Source organism: Plasmopara halstedii (assembly GCF_900000015.1).
Source record: "Plasmopara halstedii genome assembly, contig: Scaffold_2386, whole genome shotgun sequence".
NCBI lineage: Eukaryota > Oomycota > Peronosporomycetes > Peronosporales > Peronosporaceae > Plasmopara > Plasmopara halstedii.
This window is the reverse complement of record NW_020189293.1, coordinates 854,422-869,022: the sequence shown is the minus strand read 5'-3', so window position 1 is coordinate 869,022 and position 14,601 is coordinate 854,422. Positions and strand designations below refer to the sequence as shown.

Below are 14,601 nucleotides of genomic sequence, written 5' to 3'. Positions count from 1 at the left end.
AGAGGCTAGGACCTTGGTCCTCTCGTGGCTCTAGCATCGGAACCTCGGAAGGAGGTGGAGGCGGGATCGACACTTGTGACTGGTACTGACTACCATATTGAGAATGGTATTGGGAGTCGTACATCTGATACTGAGAGTTCCGCTGAAGCTGATATTGCTGCTGTTGACTGGGATACGTTGGACCTCCATTGGCTGACCATTGATGTGAGTGTTCTATCCTCTTTGCCTGCGAATGCGGCACCTTCTTACTCTTCGAATTACTATTATACCCCCCAGAGTCCATGCGTCGCTCATACGCTGTTTCTGTTGACATAGTGTGGCTGGCAGCAGTGCGTGCAATAACGGATGGAAAGCCATGATCGCGATTCGCTCGATGCTTTCGAATTTGTTTTCTTCTCCATACAAAAAGTGATCCAATACCGAGAAGAATAATAAAGACAGCGACGACAATGATAATGACAGTTGTGCCTGAGCCTGAGTTTGTAGACTCTGGATCAACAGCAGTCACAGATGTGATAACTAGCGGCACTATGAGGCACCTTACATTTAGAATCGTCAATGACGTCATTTTGGCCTCGTGATTTATCTACTGCTTGTTGAGGAATGAGAGCCCAGCTATTGTACCGGTATGGAGTTCTTGAATTGGGATTAGGGCCGGCTGTAAAGAACTGATGTAGACTATACTGACGTAGCATCTGGCAATTAGGTAAGCAGAGGCGTCATGTTGTACGGAAAGGCTCATGTGTCCGTGCTATTAAAATTGATATGTAAAGCACTCAGTATGATGGGAATATAGCATTAGGATGAGATTCATTAATAGATGAATTAGCCTTTGTGAGGGCAAGTCACTGATGTTTTAGCCTTTGAAACGAGTCAGTTTACCGAACTAAGGTACTTACAAAAAATGAGTTCAAGCTCACGGTATGTGATATGCTGCCACGCTCAAAAAGATTCCGACAGTGTATACAATGAAAAAACAAGGCTTAGTGATCAATATTTCAATTCGTCATAAACCGTTATAAAGTGACTTTTCAGGTCTTGATGAAATCAATCATTGAGCGCAAGAAAGCATCGGCCGTACCAAAATATGACTATCAGTCAATTATATCATCACCTTCCAAACAGCGCGATGGTAGTGCAAAGCGACATAGTAGCGCGACAGCTGCGTGCCAGATCGAATGTGTTATCACAGCTAAGTTCTTGGAGGCACCAAATTGGGATGAAAGCTGGATAAGCTATCGCTATCATAAAGCGATTTTCGGAATATGATTTGATGTCTGGGATTTATTTCTAAGTATTTCTTCTACTTTGATGTTAAATTAATGGATACAACTAATAGCAATGGGGCAAGAAATCAAAGATAGTCACATGTCGTTGGTCAGTTAAGGTTGGGGTGACACACAATTTGACTGCGGTCATTAATGAAGACAGCGCGTGACTGACACGATTAGACGTATGATCTAATTCGTAAATTCGTATATTTTCAAAGTTATTCTATGATCGACAAAACGAAAATAATACACATTTGCATACATGCAAAATAAGAGAAACAAAGTGCGAAATATATTACAACTTGCGCACGAGGTCAAATTTCGTGTTCGGCAAAGCTATCTCAGATCAACAAGCCAGAATTACGATTCTCTTGCTTGTGCAAGATCAGGCTCGGTGCATCTGCATGTAATATTGGAGCCAAAATTAAGACGCTCTCCAGCAGAATTGAAGCTTATGCCCAGGTTAGTCGTCATTTAAATTTCGAACTATGCGAGGCCACCAGTTAGATTGAGAGGCATTTTGCAGCTATATGCCATGTTATATAGAGGTATGTAATGTAGTACAGTGCGTACATGTGTACATACACCCCACACTTCTTTGCACAACTGTGCAAACTATATTATTGTACTATCATATGAACTTTGTAAGTACCGAAGTATCAGCACTGATGGAAATGTTGGAACCGGATTTGCGTTACTCTTGGGCTGCTAACCGCACGTCGCAAGATAAAGGAAGCGGTAGTAAAACAAGTATTGCTAGTATCCGTTCAAAGAAGAACACTGAGAGTCAAAGCTTCTTCTGTGCAAATTGCGCGATGCGCTTGGCGGCACTAGTAGTCGATTTCTGATTAAATCGTTAAAGGACTGCATTTTCCGCGAGATTGGAAAATAAAATTTTCATGTATCCGTATTATAACAGCTGGACCATTTTCACAAACTTACGTATATCGTGGGCCCGACAGGATTAAAGAGGTGACGGTCAAAAGGCTGATGGTAGTGATTGCTCGTCTCGAGATGCTCATCAGCTATAAAAATGCGCTTGTCAGGCTCATCCAAAAGCACATGAACCTGATGCCGGTGGGGAACATATCTTACCCACTGTTCGGCCGCTGATGTGAGCGGCGAGGCATATAGGGGGCGTTGATACCTATGGGATCAGAAAACTAGCAATCGTAGAGCCTAAGGCGGAAATTGTTTGGCTGGAAACGCTCACCAGCGCCGCGCATTAAGAATACACTAGTAAGACATATGCCGGAGCGCATCAACGAGCACGTCGGTACGACAAACGGTATCCACCGTGAAGCCGATGATATTCAGCATCCAGGAGTTTGAGGGTCGGGCGTTTAAGTTTTTTCACCTGTACAAAGGTAGTTGAGAAGGTCATGGAATTGGCTATGCCCCAACCGAGCTTGTGGTCTTCATGCTAGGTGTACTCACGGGAGAGTGTGTTCCTACGCGTGACACCTCGGTAAAAGGCGTGACAAGTTTTGAAGCGACAGGTTTCGCGGGTGTACACGCCTCCAGGAGAAGCGCATGATATGCAATTGAGGATTTGTACACCCGTTCAGATAGGCAAGTTCTGCAGGACTATGTCCACAAAACTCTCCTCTCCGCAATTAAATGTAACCTTCATCCGGTGGTGGGAACACCTACCAATTTCATGTGGGGCCTCCGAACGGAGTGGTCAGCACTCACCTCATCTGCTGTTAGGAAGGATTAGGTGGTGCATTCAATGCGGGGTATGACTTCCGTGCCGCGAGAGTTTGGGGGAACTGAGACTAGTAGCTCTACGAGCGCGACAGAGGCGCTTAATCTTGGTCATGCTGGGGGAATAAAATGTACATACATTACAACTATGTTTTTGCGTACCCCCTACTCTCTTGGATGAGATGTACGGAGAGTCGTGCTCTCACGCAGATGTAACTCCACATGACTATATATGTGAAGTGGTGCCTCGCGGCGACAGACATAAGTACAGAATACGGTTTGATTCTTTCGGGTGGAAACCACGCAAGAAAAATACATACTGCTCGTTAAGCGCTATGTATTGGCGGTTTAACATGTATAAGTGGGTAAACACGTATGTCGCACGTTTTAAGCGTATGAACTGGCGAGAACCGCGTCATTCCCGGCAGCACCGTTGGTCAGCCTGCTGATTCCGACAAATTGCTAACTCGGTGCGTTAATCGAGATACCGGTACTGTGGTCTTGATGAACTATTTGACCAAGAGGGTTCATCATGATGCTGTCGGCGACACTGTGACCGGTGAGTATACAGCAATGCTATTTTTCGACAAAATGTTCCCCAGTATGGATTGACGGATACCAATTTCTTGAAATTAGTTCCTAGCTTCACTGCGAAGTGACATTTTTCAACATGCTTGGCTCTAGATTTGATACGTCAATTTTCTGATATTTGCCTGGCACTGCTTTGCTACAAAATCAGTGATTTTACTTGATCAGATAAAGTGTTACGCGCGCACAATAGCTGAGAGACAAGCGATCAAGAAATTAACGCTTAAACCAGGGACAAACGAAATAAAACAAATATGTTGCGGGACAAATTTTTTTTAACCAGCCTACACATATAAGGAGCTGTGACAGTGGTACATCGAATAATTCACGGTCGTATCGAAGAGGGTGGTGGGTCATATATTTAACGTTCTGACAATAATACGAACACATCATGAGCTTTACGTGTGCTGACTAGCGGTATCACCGTGTCGCTTAAACGGGCCAGTCCGACATGAAGCGCTCTGTCTCAAACAAAGCAGCGTAGACATAATTTCCTAAGCGCTGAGCGTCCCTCTGTGTTAAAGCATCGACGCGGTTTTGAAAAGCACAGTGCGCTGAGAAGGCTCAGCAATCAAATTTGTCTTGTCTGGGGCCGAGGTGAGGCCTCGTATTGACCTCATCGCACGCTGGAATCCTTAGAGTGAATTATCGGGGTCATGACAACCAGCAACGCAACACACGCTGCATTTGATCCACACGATGAATGTATCGCCTTCACAAAAGTGGGAATGTCGTTATTGTTACATGCGATACATTATAATCGGGTCGACGTGGAAGCTCGTGCGTCGCGATTGATCTGGCTGGCTTATACCACAGTCTCAAGGTAAACTCGGCAAAGATGAAGAGCCATCTTGTCATTCTCCGTGGAAATGACAAAAATCGAGATCGCGCGAGTTCGCTTGGTTTTCGTTGGTGCAATCTCGGTCATATCTAAAGATTCACTGCACGGCTTTAGTGATCAAGGATCTCTATAAATTGTTTCGTTTACTGTCTTTAAAGGTGCGGAAAAATGATTATTCCCTTTTATTTTCTTGATTTTTAATAAATGGATGCTGATAATTGACACATTTTTCATCTTTTGATGATAGAAAACCGCATTCATACACATTCATACAGTTATAAATTCAAAATTCTTTAAACCCCAAACACCCGTCAAGAAAATTTTGATTAGGTATATTTTGCCGTTGTTAAGGTGGACCAAATGGTACATCTATTTTTCATTTTTAGCCACTCTTAAACGGTCTTTCTGAAAAAATCCGCCATTCTTGTCAGAAAGTAGTCAGTGCGTCTATTTCACCTGGACGGGCCTCTGTCATTCTGCCTTCGTGGGGAGAAGCGCGGATTCTCATTGACATGGGTTTGGTGGCATTCATCACGTGCGGCTCGTGCGCGCGCCGTCGTAAACACACCAACGAAAACTTCCCGGAGACCATCACTATCCCTACTCCATCCTCTCAGCCACACAACGCTGCGTTGGCCCATCACCATGCGTACGATATGGACGGCCCCCGTCTACCTATTACAAGCAATCACCACCACCTTGATGGCCGCATCAGTCATAAAAATGATCCGCGGATTGAGCGACGGACCTCTACTCCACAGCCTCGAGCGTCCACTGGAGTGTCTCGGGGGCCGAATCGAGTGTCTAGCGGTGCTGTTAGAGTCTCGAGTGGCCCGAACAGAATCTCGAACGGCCCAAACAGAGTGTCTACTATTCAAAACAGAGTATCTACTGGGCAACAAAGACCACGCAACGGATCGCATCCGAACCAGCCGCATCCCGAACAGAGGCCACGTCGGCAACAGCACGATCGCAATGGGCGACAAGAACGGCCTGTAGCTCCGGAGAAACAGCGACAAGAACGACCGGTTGCTCCAGATAAACCGCGTTCGGGCACAGGTTCCGGAAGCTCGGGCAATAATCGCGACCTGGAGATCACAGACAGGTCGAAAGAGGTTGCAAGCAAAGTTCTTCAGGAGTTCCAGTCGGACCCAATACTTGGTAAAATGCGTATTCCTTATTCATCTTTATACTTTACGCGCGTTTTGAGCAAAGGAGCGTTCGGAGAGGTGTGGCTTGCACAATTAGAGAATCGACAAGTGGCCGTCAAGCGAATATTGAATGAGAAGAAAAACGATGAAAAGGAAATTGAGTGCTTTGGTGCTGAAATAAAATTGATGGCATCATTTTCACATCCAAAGATTGTTGAATTCCTAGGTGTCTCTTGGAGTTCCATGCAAGACGTGTGTGCAGTTACCGAGTATATGGGCAAAGGTGATTTGTATGGCTTCCTCAAGCGCCGACAGGGACAGCTCAATTGGCGTGATCATAAGATTTTTTTAGCTGAAGATGTGGCAGACGCTCTCGGATATTTACACAGTTTATCACCTAAAGTAATTCATCGAGACCTTAAATCGAAGAATATTTTATTGGATGACTCTTTCCGGGCAAAATTAAGCGACTTTGGCATCAGTCGCGAACGATCTGTTGAAGATACAATGACTGCAGGTGTCGGTACAATATATTGGACAGCACCTGAAGTGCTTATGGGCAAAAAATATACCGAGAAAGCCGATATTTTCTCGTTTGGTATTGTCATGTCTGAGCTTGAGACACATGCAGTTCCGTATTCGGACAAGCGCGACAACGCGGGCAAAAAGTTACAAGGCATGAAGATTGTACAAATGGTGATTCGACGAAATCTGCGACCGACATTCTCAACTGAATGTCCCAAGCTTGTCAAGGAGCTGGCAGATCGCTGTTTAGACTCGGATCCGGATGCTCGACCTAGCGCCTTGGAGCTGCTTCGACTCATTCAACACATGCAAAACCTTTTGTAAGATGAGTGGGGGATTGTACTATTTCAGTAAAAAGTTATGATACTGTGACATACTGAGCGTATATGATTCTCATGGCTAGATGTACCTCTGTACTCACATACTCGTATCGATACTACTACAATTGCCGTACTTTTAGTATTATACTATACATTCTCAATAGTCCAGCAACGTTTTACTTAAATATCCGTTTTTTATTATCATGGTGGACCAGGAAGAAACGTTACTGTCCTATGGGTCACCACGGCGGGGCTTCTCAACATCGGTGCACAGCTGTGTTGATGATGCGCTGCTACTAAAAGAAGGAGAGAGGGATCCAATGAGCTTGCTTGCGTACTATCGCCAGCGCTGTGAAGATTTTCATCTTGAACGTGAGCAAACCTTAGAACATTTGGCACAAATCGAGGTGCGCGTAAAATAGTAATACATTATGTAGTACTGTGATTTATATCAAGATTAAAAGAATGAATACTATTGCAGGTTTCTAAGGGAAAAATGCATGAGCTTAAGTGGGAGCTCAAAACCAAAAACGAGGAGGTGTGAATATATTTCTTTCAATTTGATTATGCAGCTTTTTATGTTCTTGTACTATTTTTTATCTAGCACAGATTTCAGAATTGGAGGCATCATTAAAAACAGTAAATGATGAAGTTTTTCAATTAAAATCAGACCTGATTGATCTTCAGGCGGAATGTGAATCACGAAAGCTTAAAGAGCAGGACGATCTTGTAAAAATTCAACACTTACTGGCACTTACTCAACCAATTACTGAGCAGGTGACATTCTTTCGAGATTGTCGACCGAGTTCGCGGACGACGTACCCGTCAGCGATTCCAAAGACATACCCGTATCCGTCAACAATGCATATTGGATCAGAAGAAATGCTGCAGATAGAGAAGGAGCATCAGTCAGGTTTTGTGGTTCGAGGAAACGCTCCGAGTCTCAAGAATATGATAAAATCGATACCACCAAACAAGGTGCTTCGTACTATTTACATGCCTAGTGAGCAGACAGCGGCATTAACAGCGACCATTGAATCTCTACAAAGTCAACTTAAGTCTCATCGGCAACTCACTGAAGCGCGAATCCAGGTACGTTGAGGGACTAATGAAGTTTAATTGATTGTATTGATTAATTTGCTTTGATACTAGTCCCTTTTAGATGATTTTGCAAAAGAAAAAGCAAAAATGCTACTGCATCAGCAGCAGATAGAGGAGAAGAGCATTCAGCTCGAAAAACAAGTCGAAAAGACGACGCAAATTCTTACTCAAACAACTAAAGACTATTTAGTATTACGCCACAAGTCGCAAGAAGCGGAACGTCTCGCGCACGAAGAGATTTTTCAAGTGAATCAAACGTGTGAAACGTTGACATTAGAGAAGACTAAGTTGACGGAAAAGGTGCGGGAGGAGGCTCACGCACTGCGTGTTGTGGCTCAAGCAGAGAGCACGCAGACTGTGTTACGTAAACAAGCTCTTTCGCGCGAACGAGATTTACATATTCTGAAAGAACAGTATGCAGCCATGCAAGCAGCATGTACTAAACGAATCCAAGATCTGCAGATTCGCTTAACAAATTTACGAAATCGATATCGAAATTTAGATCAACGTCGCGCAATGGAAATGGAAGGATTTACGCGAGACCTGGCAGGACTGAAGCGACATTTGCAGAAATTAGAGGTTATTCTTTACGGTAGGGGACTTACAGCTCAAGAGCGCCAAGTGCTACGATATGGTAAGTCGTTTGACTGATAGCATTTTGTGTACGAAGATGCTGATATTCATGCTGCAGACGAAAACTATGCATTAACTTCGAACGAGCTTAGTGAAGAAATCGCAGCTTTGCAGCGGCGCTTGATGGATCTATCGGCTGATCTTGCCGAGGCATAAGAGTTTAAGCATTTGCTATAGAAAGCAGGGCTCTATACCAATTTTCTGCTTGATAAATTTGACTATCTTACGGCCTCGTTTAAACGCTTCCGTCAGAATATTGGTTCCACGTCTTCCGCCATTAAGGCATGCTTTAATAACGAGAAATGTCTAATTCAATCACGATATCATCCTCATGTCTATTGCTAGTCTTTACTTATGGTACAAGATAATCACTGCCTCTTAGATTGGGTCCGCAAATTGCTAACATTTACTCCCCAAAGTGCCGCTATCGCAATGGGAAAAGCAAGCCACATCAACGTCATTCGCTGTGTTGGCATCTTCGAATTATGTGCACGATATCGTTTTCGCTCCGCAAGGTTTGTCGCTCTCCGTCCAATCGCAGCGGGGGCAACATGTGATCTCAGTCTATGGTACTGTGCTGTAGAAAAGCGTTCATAATCGTTAAGTCCTCCAAACATATTATGCACGTCCTTCGAGCTCATGGGCTTGTAGTCTCCTGATGCAACTGTTACTCGACCTAATTCGTCTGAAGCAGTCGATACGCCAAACATTTCAATGTCATACTTTGCACGCGTCGTATCATTGCTCAGCAGATCGTATGCGGCATTAATTCGCAAAATCTTCGCGTCCTATAAGGTTTAAACGATTTGTAAGATATACACTGATCAAATATAATTAACACGACATTATCATCAAACTACCTTGCCGTCAGTTTGTCGAGTGGAGCCTCTGGTCTGGGCGTGATTGCGATCCGGATGATGCTGTAGCACTGCCTTAATGCGAAGATAGTAAGATCGCAAGCAAAACTCATAATATCGTAACCTAGGGAACAGACGCACCAAGCTTGCGGTATGCATTCTTTATATCGTCGGTCGAGGCCGAGCGTTCGATGCCCAGCACCTCATAATAGTTCGGCTGTAGGTGCTTTCTATCGCGTTGCGCCATGGTACGAATGCTTTCGATTTATAGAAACGATTTTAAGGTAAGCGGTACTATATTTTGACTGTTTGTTGAAAAAGAGACTTAGGATTTAAAAAGACATTTTAAGCCTCCAGATAAAATTTGCCAATTACACGCGAATTTCTCGATCCGAGGATTCATCTAAGTGGCGCTGTCGGAAACATCACTGTCACACTAGCTGCATCCTTTATGAAAAATGGTCTACGAACCTTAAGATAAAACTCGAGCTGGTCTTTTGTCACTGTGGTCGAGTCCTCTGACGATGGAAACTAGGGAAATCACAATTTCACACAGTCAGCAGATGCTATGTTCACCGATACATGATAAGCAACGCACCGAAAAGCGTCCGTTTTGACTCGTTGAGCTCGTTGTAGACTGCGTATCGTCTGAAGGGGGCTCTTGGTATTTTTCATGGTTAGCTATGCGCGCCCACATCATCATCTGTTTTTGAAACGCGCTGGGATGTCAGACACTTGAGTCAGCAACGCATTACGATACTTCAAACGGGTCCTTTACATTACATATTCGATTCTTCGCTGTCTTCACGAACAGTATCGAACCTTTGAGACTGCAAAGGTCGACGGTAAGTCTGCTTGGACGGTAACGTAAGGCAGTTGGCCCGGCCGAACAGAGGACGCGAGCTTTTTGGAATAAATATGACCTGTCGTTGATTTAAAATAAAGCCTCAATATGAGTATTCAATTCCTGATTAACCAAATAGAAACTCAAGAGTGAAGACCCCCGACCTTCATATCCTCGAAGTTCTCGTCTTCCACGCAGTAGACATTCACTGCAATACAGTCAGGTTGTGTGTGGTCGAACTGGAAGATATGAATACCTGTCATACAGGAACACTTAAAAAATTAAAAAGCTAAAATATCAGACCATCAAGCTTACCACATTTAGCACAAAATACATGCTGACATGAAGTAGCTTGACTATCATACAGTGATACGTCTGATGACTCTAACATTTCAAAGCAAGAGGTCGAAATAATCTAAAACAGAATATCATTTTCATGATCAAATCACTTCGATAGGATTTTGATCGCCACGCACCAGGAACGGGAATCTTCCTCGTTTACATGAAAACGTATTGCTATCGTCAAATGCCTCCACTCGCTTGGGCGCGAGCACTATAAATCTGGTTCACACCACACAGAAATTTAATTGCCTGTTTGTTGATAAACAAACACTCATTAACCCACCTCAATGACCCACAGTCGCAGCTTCCTCGGTGTTGAAAAAGCGGCAATTTAGGCATCCCATACTTTTTCCTGTAGTCATTTGCACATCAGCCAGGAGGCTCAAACTTATATCAAAATGCAAGACACACTGGTAGTACACATCTTTGCCACCTCCATCAATGTCACAGCGCTCCCAATTTCCCTGGGTGTCTCGAACATTCCGATAGACCTCACGTAACTGATCAAATCGGGTCATTATCTATATCGACGCATATTATGTGTAAAGATCCAAACGTACCACAAGCAACCCCACGCCCAGCGCTAGCGTGGATAGTGCACCAATTGCGCGATCTACCTCACGTACCATACCATTGACCATTGTCCACGGCAGTGCCTTGCCGTGTCGGCTACTTAAAAAGGCTTATCACGTAGTACTACTGTTGTAATACATACAGTCAGAGCATTTTCCATGTAAATAATCAGGAAAAATAGCATTTTAGTTTTTTAAAAAATTAGTATTATTGCTTTCCTGAGCGTAGTTACGGTTTATAGAGATCAGCGCCGTGAGATTTGGCGTGAAACGGCAAGTGCGTAGTTGTTGAGTTCTCAACGACCAACTCGAAAGGAGTTATACTGGGAGTATCGGATCGTATTGGCTGTAAAATGCTTAATTTCTCCTCTAAGTCCAAGCTGTCTTTGTCCGCTGTTTCTGCAGCCTTGTCTGAAATACGCTGCAAGTGACGCGAGTACCAAAGAAGAGTATAGAATATGACAACGGTAGCCAGAAAAAACATGAGCGTTGAGACGGGAGACGCCGCGGAATGAAAATTAAACAAATCATTCGTTGGCTGGTGTCCACTGATGACCCACAAATACTGAACAAAAATCCAAAAGACTGGCCACATGAGAACTAATAGCACGTGATTCGTTTTAAATAGCGGCGCTGTAAAGTAGAAATCCACCGACACGATAATAAAATGCGCCACAACACCAAATGCATGTAAAGCTGGTAGCGAAACTTTTGAGTATGGCAACGTCACGACCCTGGTAATCATAAAATGTTAAGTTAAGCAAGATACTTGCCATGATTAAGATAGTACGCACCAGAATACGACAAACGACACTACAGTTGAAGTGGTTGAGCCTTCAAAAAAGACCCAATCTAAAATTTCCCATGAACAGGCTGATGATCGTCGGTAGTGAAGTAGTATACGAGGTCCATTGAATGTTGGTTGGTACAAATGAACTGCCGCGATCTGTAGCAACATTAATTAAAAAATGTTTTGTTTGTGACTTTGAAAAGTCATTTCTTCTTACCCACATTGCTATAACAGAGGACAAAGCTGACAATGAGCCATATAATAGCAAAGGCGGTGTCACCTCTCGACCGTCACTAAAGTAACCTTCCCATGACAAGCACAAGCACTGAAAAAAAACACTACAAATAAAACTAATGGCAAATTCATAAGCACATAAGTAACGTCACATACAAATTCGATAAATGTCGTATGGTCTCACATGCCAAGGGCCCCTAACAACTTCCACGCGACGCGCTGATTTCGTGTAAAATGCGAAAGTTTGGTTTGTCTCGTGGTCTGGTATGGACTTTTGCCCTTGAAAAAGCTAAAGCAGTCGTCCCAAGCATCGAGACAATCAGTGGACACCATGGCCTTGTCCAAGTCTTTGATGTGCTGCGAGCACAGAGCGTTGCATAAGTAATAATCGAGTAAGATGGTTACACAGTGTATTGCACAGCGATAGAAAATAAATCGATATTGGAATAAATTACTTGGTAGTTTACCGAATAAAATAACAGTTCATAAAACAATTGTTTTTGATAGCGCAAAATTTTTTATATGATGCATTCCTCGTGTCAAAATGATGTGTCTGGGTAGTCTAAACATGTTGAAGCACTTCTACTGCACCCAACGAACATGAGACTATGCATTATACTATTCTTTGTAATCGCCAGGTCACAAACGTGGTGTCAGCGGCTTTTAACACAATATACATAGATCACGGAGCTAACAGGCATAATGCACCACAGCATCATACTTCGAGTGAGGAGTTGTTTGCTTCGTTGGCAATCAACCATCAGTCACAACATACAATATACATTGTAAATTTAATCAAAATTGAAGCCGAAGCTGAAGGTACTTTCCTTTGAAAGTAGATTATTGCTTGATAAAGAAGAAGATGCTTTGTCGCTATCATGCTCTCCGCACATAAGCATTTCCCATTTTGATTTTCGATGCTTGCGCACTTCTTCTTCCTTTAATTCCCTCACAACATTCGCATGAAGATCAGGAAAGTTTTTTGATAACACATCTTGAAATGTACTACTCAGCTTCGAGCGCTGCTCTATTGAGCAACCGGAAACCTGTTCTGGTTTCTCTTTTAAGAATCTGACTACATTTTTCACGTTATTTGCGCTTACAAAGTTCTGTGTAATCGCAATGCTCTCATCAATGTTGAGCACAGTATGCCACCAACCATGGGGAACAAATACGATCTCGCCCTCTTTGCATATTCCTTCCACAGGTTTTAAATGAGGAGGTAACTTCTGTACGTCTTTGTAAAATGTTACAAACCACTCCATCAAGGAGATGGGCGAAGACACTTCAGCACCATCTTCACTAGGATGAATACCAGGCGGAACATTACCAGGAGGAAACATAATCCACTTTTTGGCTCCACGAATTACACCATTCCATGCGTTTGTGGCATTCGGATCGATATGAAAACTCGAACCAGACTTTTTCGGTCCAATAATAAGCCAGCGATAATCGGGTCGCTTATCTTCTCCCAGTAGTGCAAAGTAATCGTCTTGAAAATAAGCGGGTACAGTGTAATCTTGAGCCAATTGAGGTACTTTTGTCGCAAACTCTTTGTCGAACACAAAAAGTGGCTGATCGTCCAGTAATGTTCGACAATAATCAAAATACTTCTCGATTGGAAACTGGAATCCACCAGCATACAACGTCTTTTCTTTACAAACATGACTCAGATAATTATCCGTCCACTTGTGTAATGCTGCCCAATCATTGATAGCATCAGTAATAATCACTGGTACATTTGGACGTTCGAACATGCTTTTGAAATCCGCAACGGTCATAGTCTTAGCACTACGACGCTGAATATTATCCACAGCGAGCCATGCGTCATCAATTGGCGCCACAGAGCAGTAAAATGACTGAAACAGTAGGTCGGAATAAACTCCTTGGACTCGTATTGGATTTCCTGTCCTCATTTTATCCCCAAATTTAGTCATTACATACGTGGCTCGCCACGTTTGATTTGGTATAAAATTTCCCTTCATTTCTTCGAGCACCAACACTCGCCACAGCTCGTCATGCATACTATACACATACGCTGAACGACTACAAGCTGCCAAGATTGCTAAGTCTTTTGCTGATAGATGATTTAGCAGCAACAGCAGCTGACTATCTTGCAACATGGCAAGGCGACCCAGACCAGATGTGCGACACTCCATGACGCCATTGATCGTGTCCTCAAAAAAATTGCCGATGGGCTTTACACCGTGTGGATGCTTCAGTCGTTCGCATGGGCTACATGGACCAAAAGTAGAATCATTATCGTGGTCTGCAATGGTTTTTATCCTTTTTAACGATTGATCGGTGCTTCCTCTGGTTAACACAACTTCGCGCTTGGCTTCAGACAGCATGGCACCACCACTTAGTTTCGACAAATAATAAATTCAAAGTAGTGGAATCATAGACTCGGATTTTACTTTTATATCAAAATACTTATGCAATTAATCAGCACCTTAAAATGTATTCGATTCTAATATTCCACGCCATCTTCTTCATCACCTTCAGCGGTCTCAGCTGATACTTCCTCGTAGTCCTTCTCTAATGCCGCTAAATCCTCACGTGCCTCTGAAAATTCACCTTCCTCCATTCCTTCACCAACAAACCAATGAACAAACGCACGTTTCGCATACATCAGGTCAAACTTGTGGTCAATACGAGAAAACACTTCAGCGATGGCGCTCGTATTTGAGATCATGGCTACGGCTCGTTGCACACGAGCTAAGTCACCACCAGGTACCACAGTTGGAGGTTGATAATTAATACCACACTTAAAGCCCGTTGGACACCAGTCAACAAATTGAATTGTTCGTTTCGTCTTGATCGAA

General features: G+C 43.4%; 6 protein-coding genes across 6 annotated transcripts in view; 3 read left to right on the top strand and 3 right to left on the bottom strand.

Annotated features, from left to right (window-relative positions):
- The window catches only part of PHALS_03627 (hypothetical protein L915_17861), a gene marked incomplete at both ends in the record, with an annotated part of 4,387 nt that extends 4,045 nt beyond the window's left edge, over positions 1-342 (top strand). Inside the window, 3 exons of the mRNA XM_024717871.1 lie at positions 10-82; positions 149-204; positions 316-342. Of these exons, the coding sequence (XP_024583327.1) occupies positions 10-82; positions 149-204; positions 316-342 (156 nt within the window). The remainder of the gene's footprint in view (positions 1-9; positions 83-148; positions 205-315) is intronic.
- Positions 343-4,919: 4,577 nt separating this feature from the next.
- On the top strand, positions 4,920-6,407 carry PHALS_03626 (tkl protein kinase; the record flags this gene model as incomplete). Its single annotated transcript, XM_024717870.1, has 1 exon — positions 4,920-6,407. The coding sequence occupies one exon, from the start codon at positions 4,920-4,922 to the stop codon at positions 6,405-6,407; it is 1,488 nt and encodes a 495-aa protein (XP_024583326.1).
- A 199-nt stretch (positions 6,408-6,606) lies between these two features.
- Positions 6,607-8,293, top strand: PHALS_03625 (uncharacterized protein; the record flags this gene model as incomplete). Its single annotated transcript, XM_024717869.1, has 5 exons — positions 6,607-6,810; positions 6,885-6,941; positions 7,013-7,495; positions 7,556-8,138; positions 8,196-8,293. 5 exons carry the CDS (start codon positions 6,607-6,609, stop codon positions 8,291-8,293), a joined length of 1,425 nt encoding a protein of 474 aa, XP_024583325.1.
- Positions 8,294-8,505: 212 nt separating this feature from the next.
- On the bottom strand, positions 8,506-9,241 carry PHALS_03624 (molecular chaperone family; the record flags this gene model as incomplete). Its single annotated transcript, XM_024717868.1, has 3 exons — positions 8,506-8,925; positions 8,998-9,065; positions 9,136-9,241. 3 exons carry the CDS (start codon positions 9,239-9,241, stop codon positions 8,506-8,508), a joined length of 594 nt encoding a protein of 197 aa, XP_024583324.1.
- A 124-nt stretch (positions 9,242-9,365) lies between these two features.
- On the bottom strand, positions 9,366-12,109 carry PHALS_03623 (hypothetical protein F443_03611; the record flags this gene model as incomplete). The annotated part of the gene is made up of 14 exons (XM_024717866.1): positions 9,366-9,407; positions 9,466-9,525; positions 9,593-9,713; positions 9,778-9,917; positions 10,003-10,094; positions 10,154-10,253; positions 10,315-10,399; positions 10,464-10,532; positions 10,592-10,680; positions 10,741-10,849; positions 10,986-11,486; positions 11,547-11,698; positions 11,760-11,892; positions 11,961-12,109. 14 exons carry the CDS (start codon positions 12,107-12,109, stop codon positions 9,366-9,368), a joined length of 1,842 nt encoding a protein of 613 aa, XP_024583323.1.
- Positions 12,110-12,567: 458 nt separating this feature from the next.
- PHALS_03622 (histone arginine) lies at positions 12,568-14,471 on the bottom strand (the record flags this gene model as incomplete). Its single annotated transcript, XM_024717865.1, has 2 exons — positions 12,568-14,114; positions 14,276-14,471. 2 exons carry the CDS (start codon positions 14,469-14,471, stop codon positions 12,568-12,570), a joined length of 1,743 nt encoding a protein of 580 aa, XP_024583322.1.
- Positions 14,472-14,601: the final 130 nt, after the last annotated feature.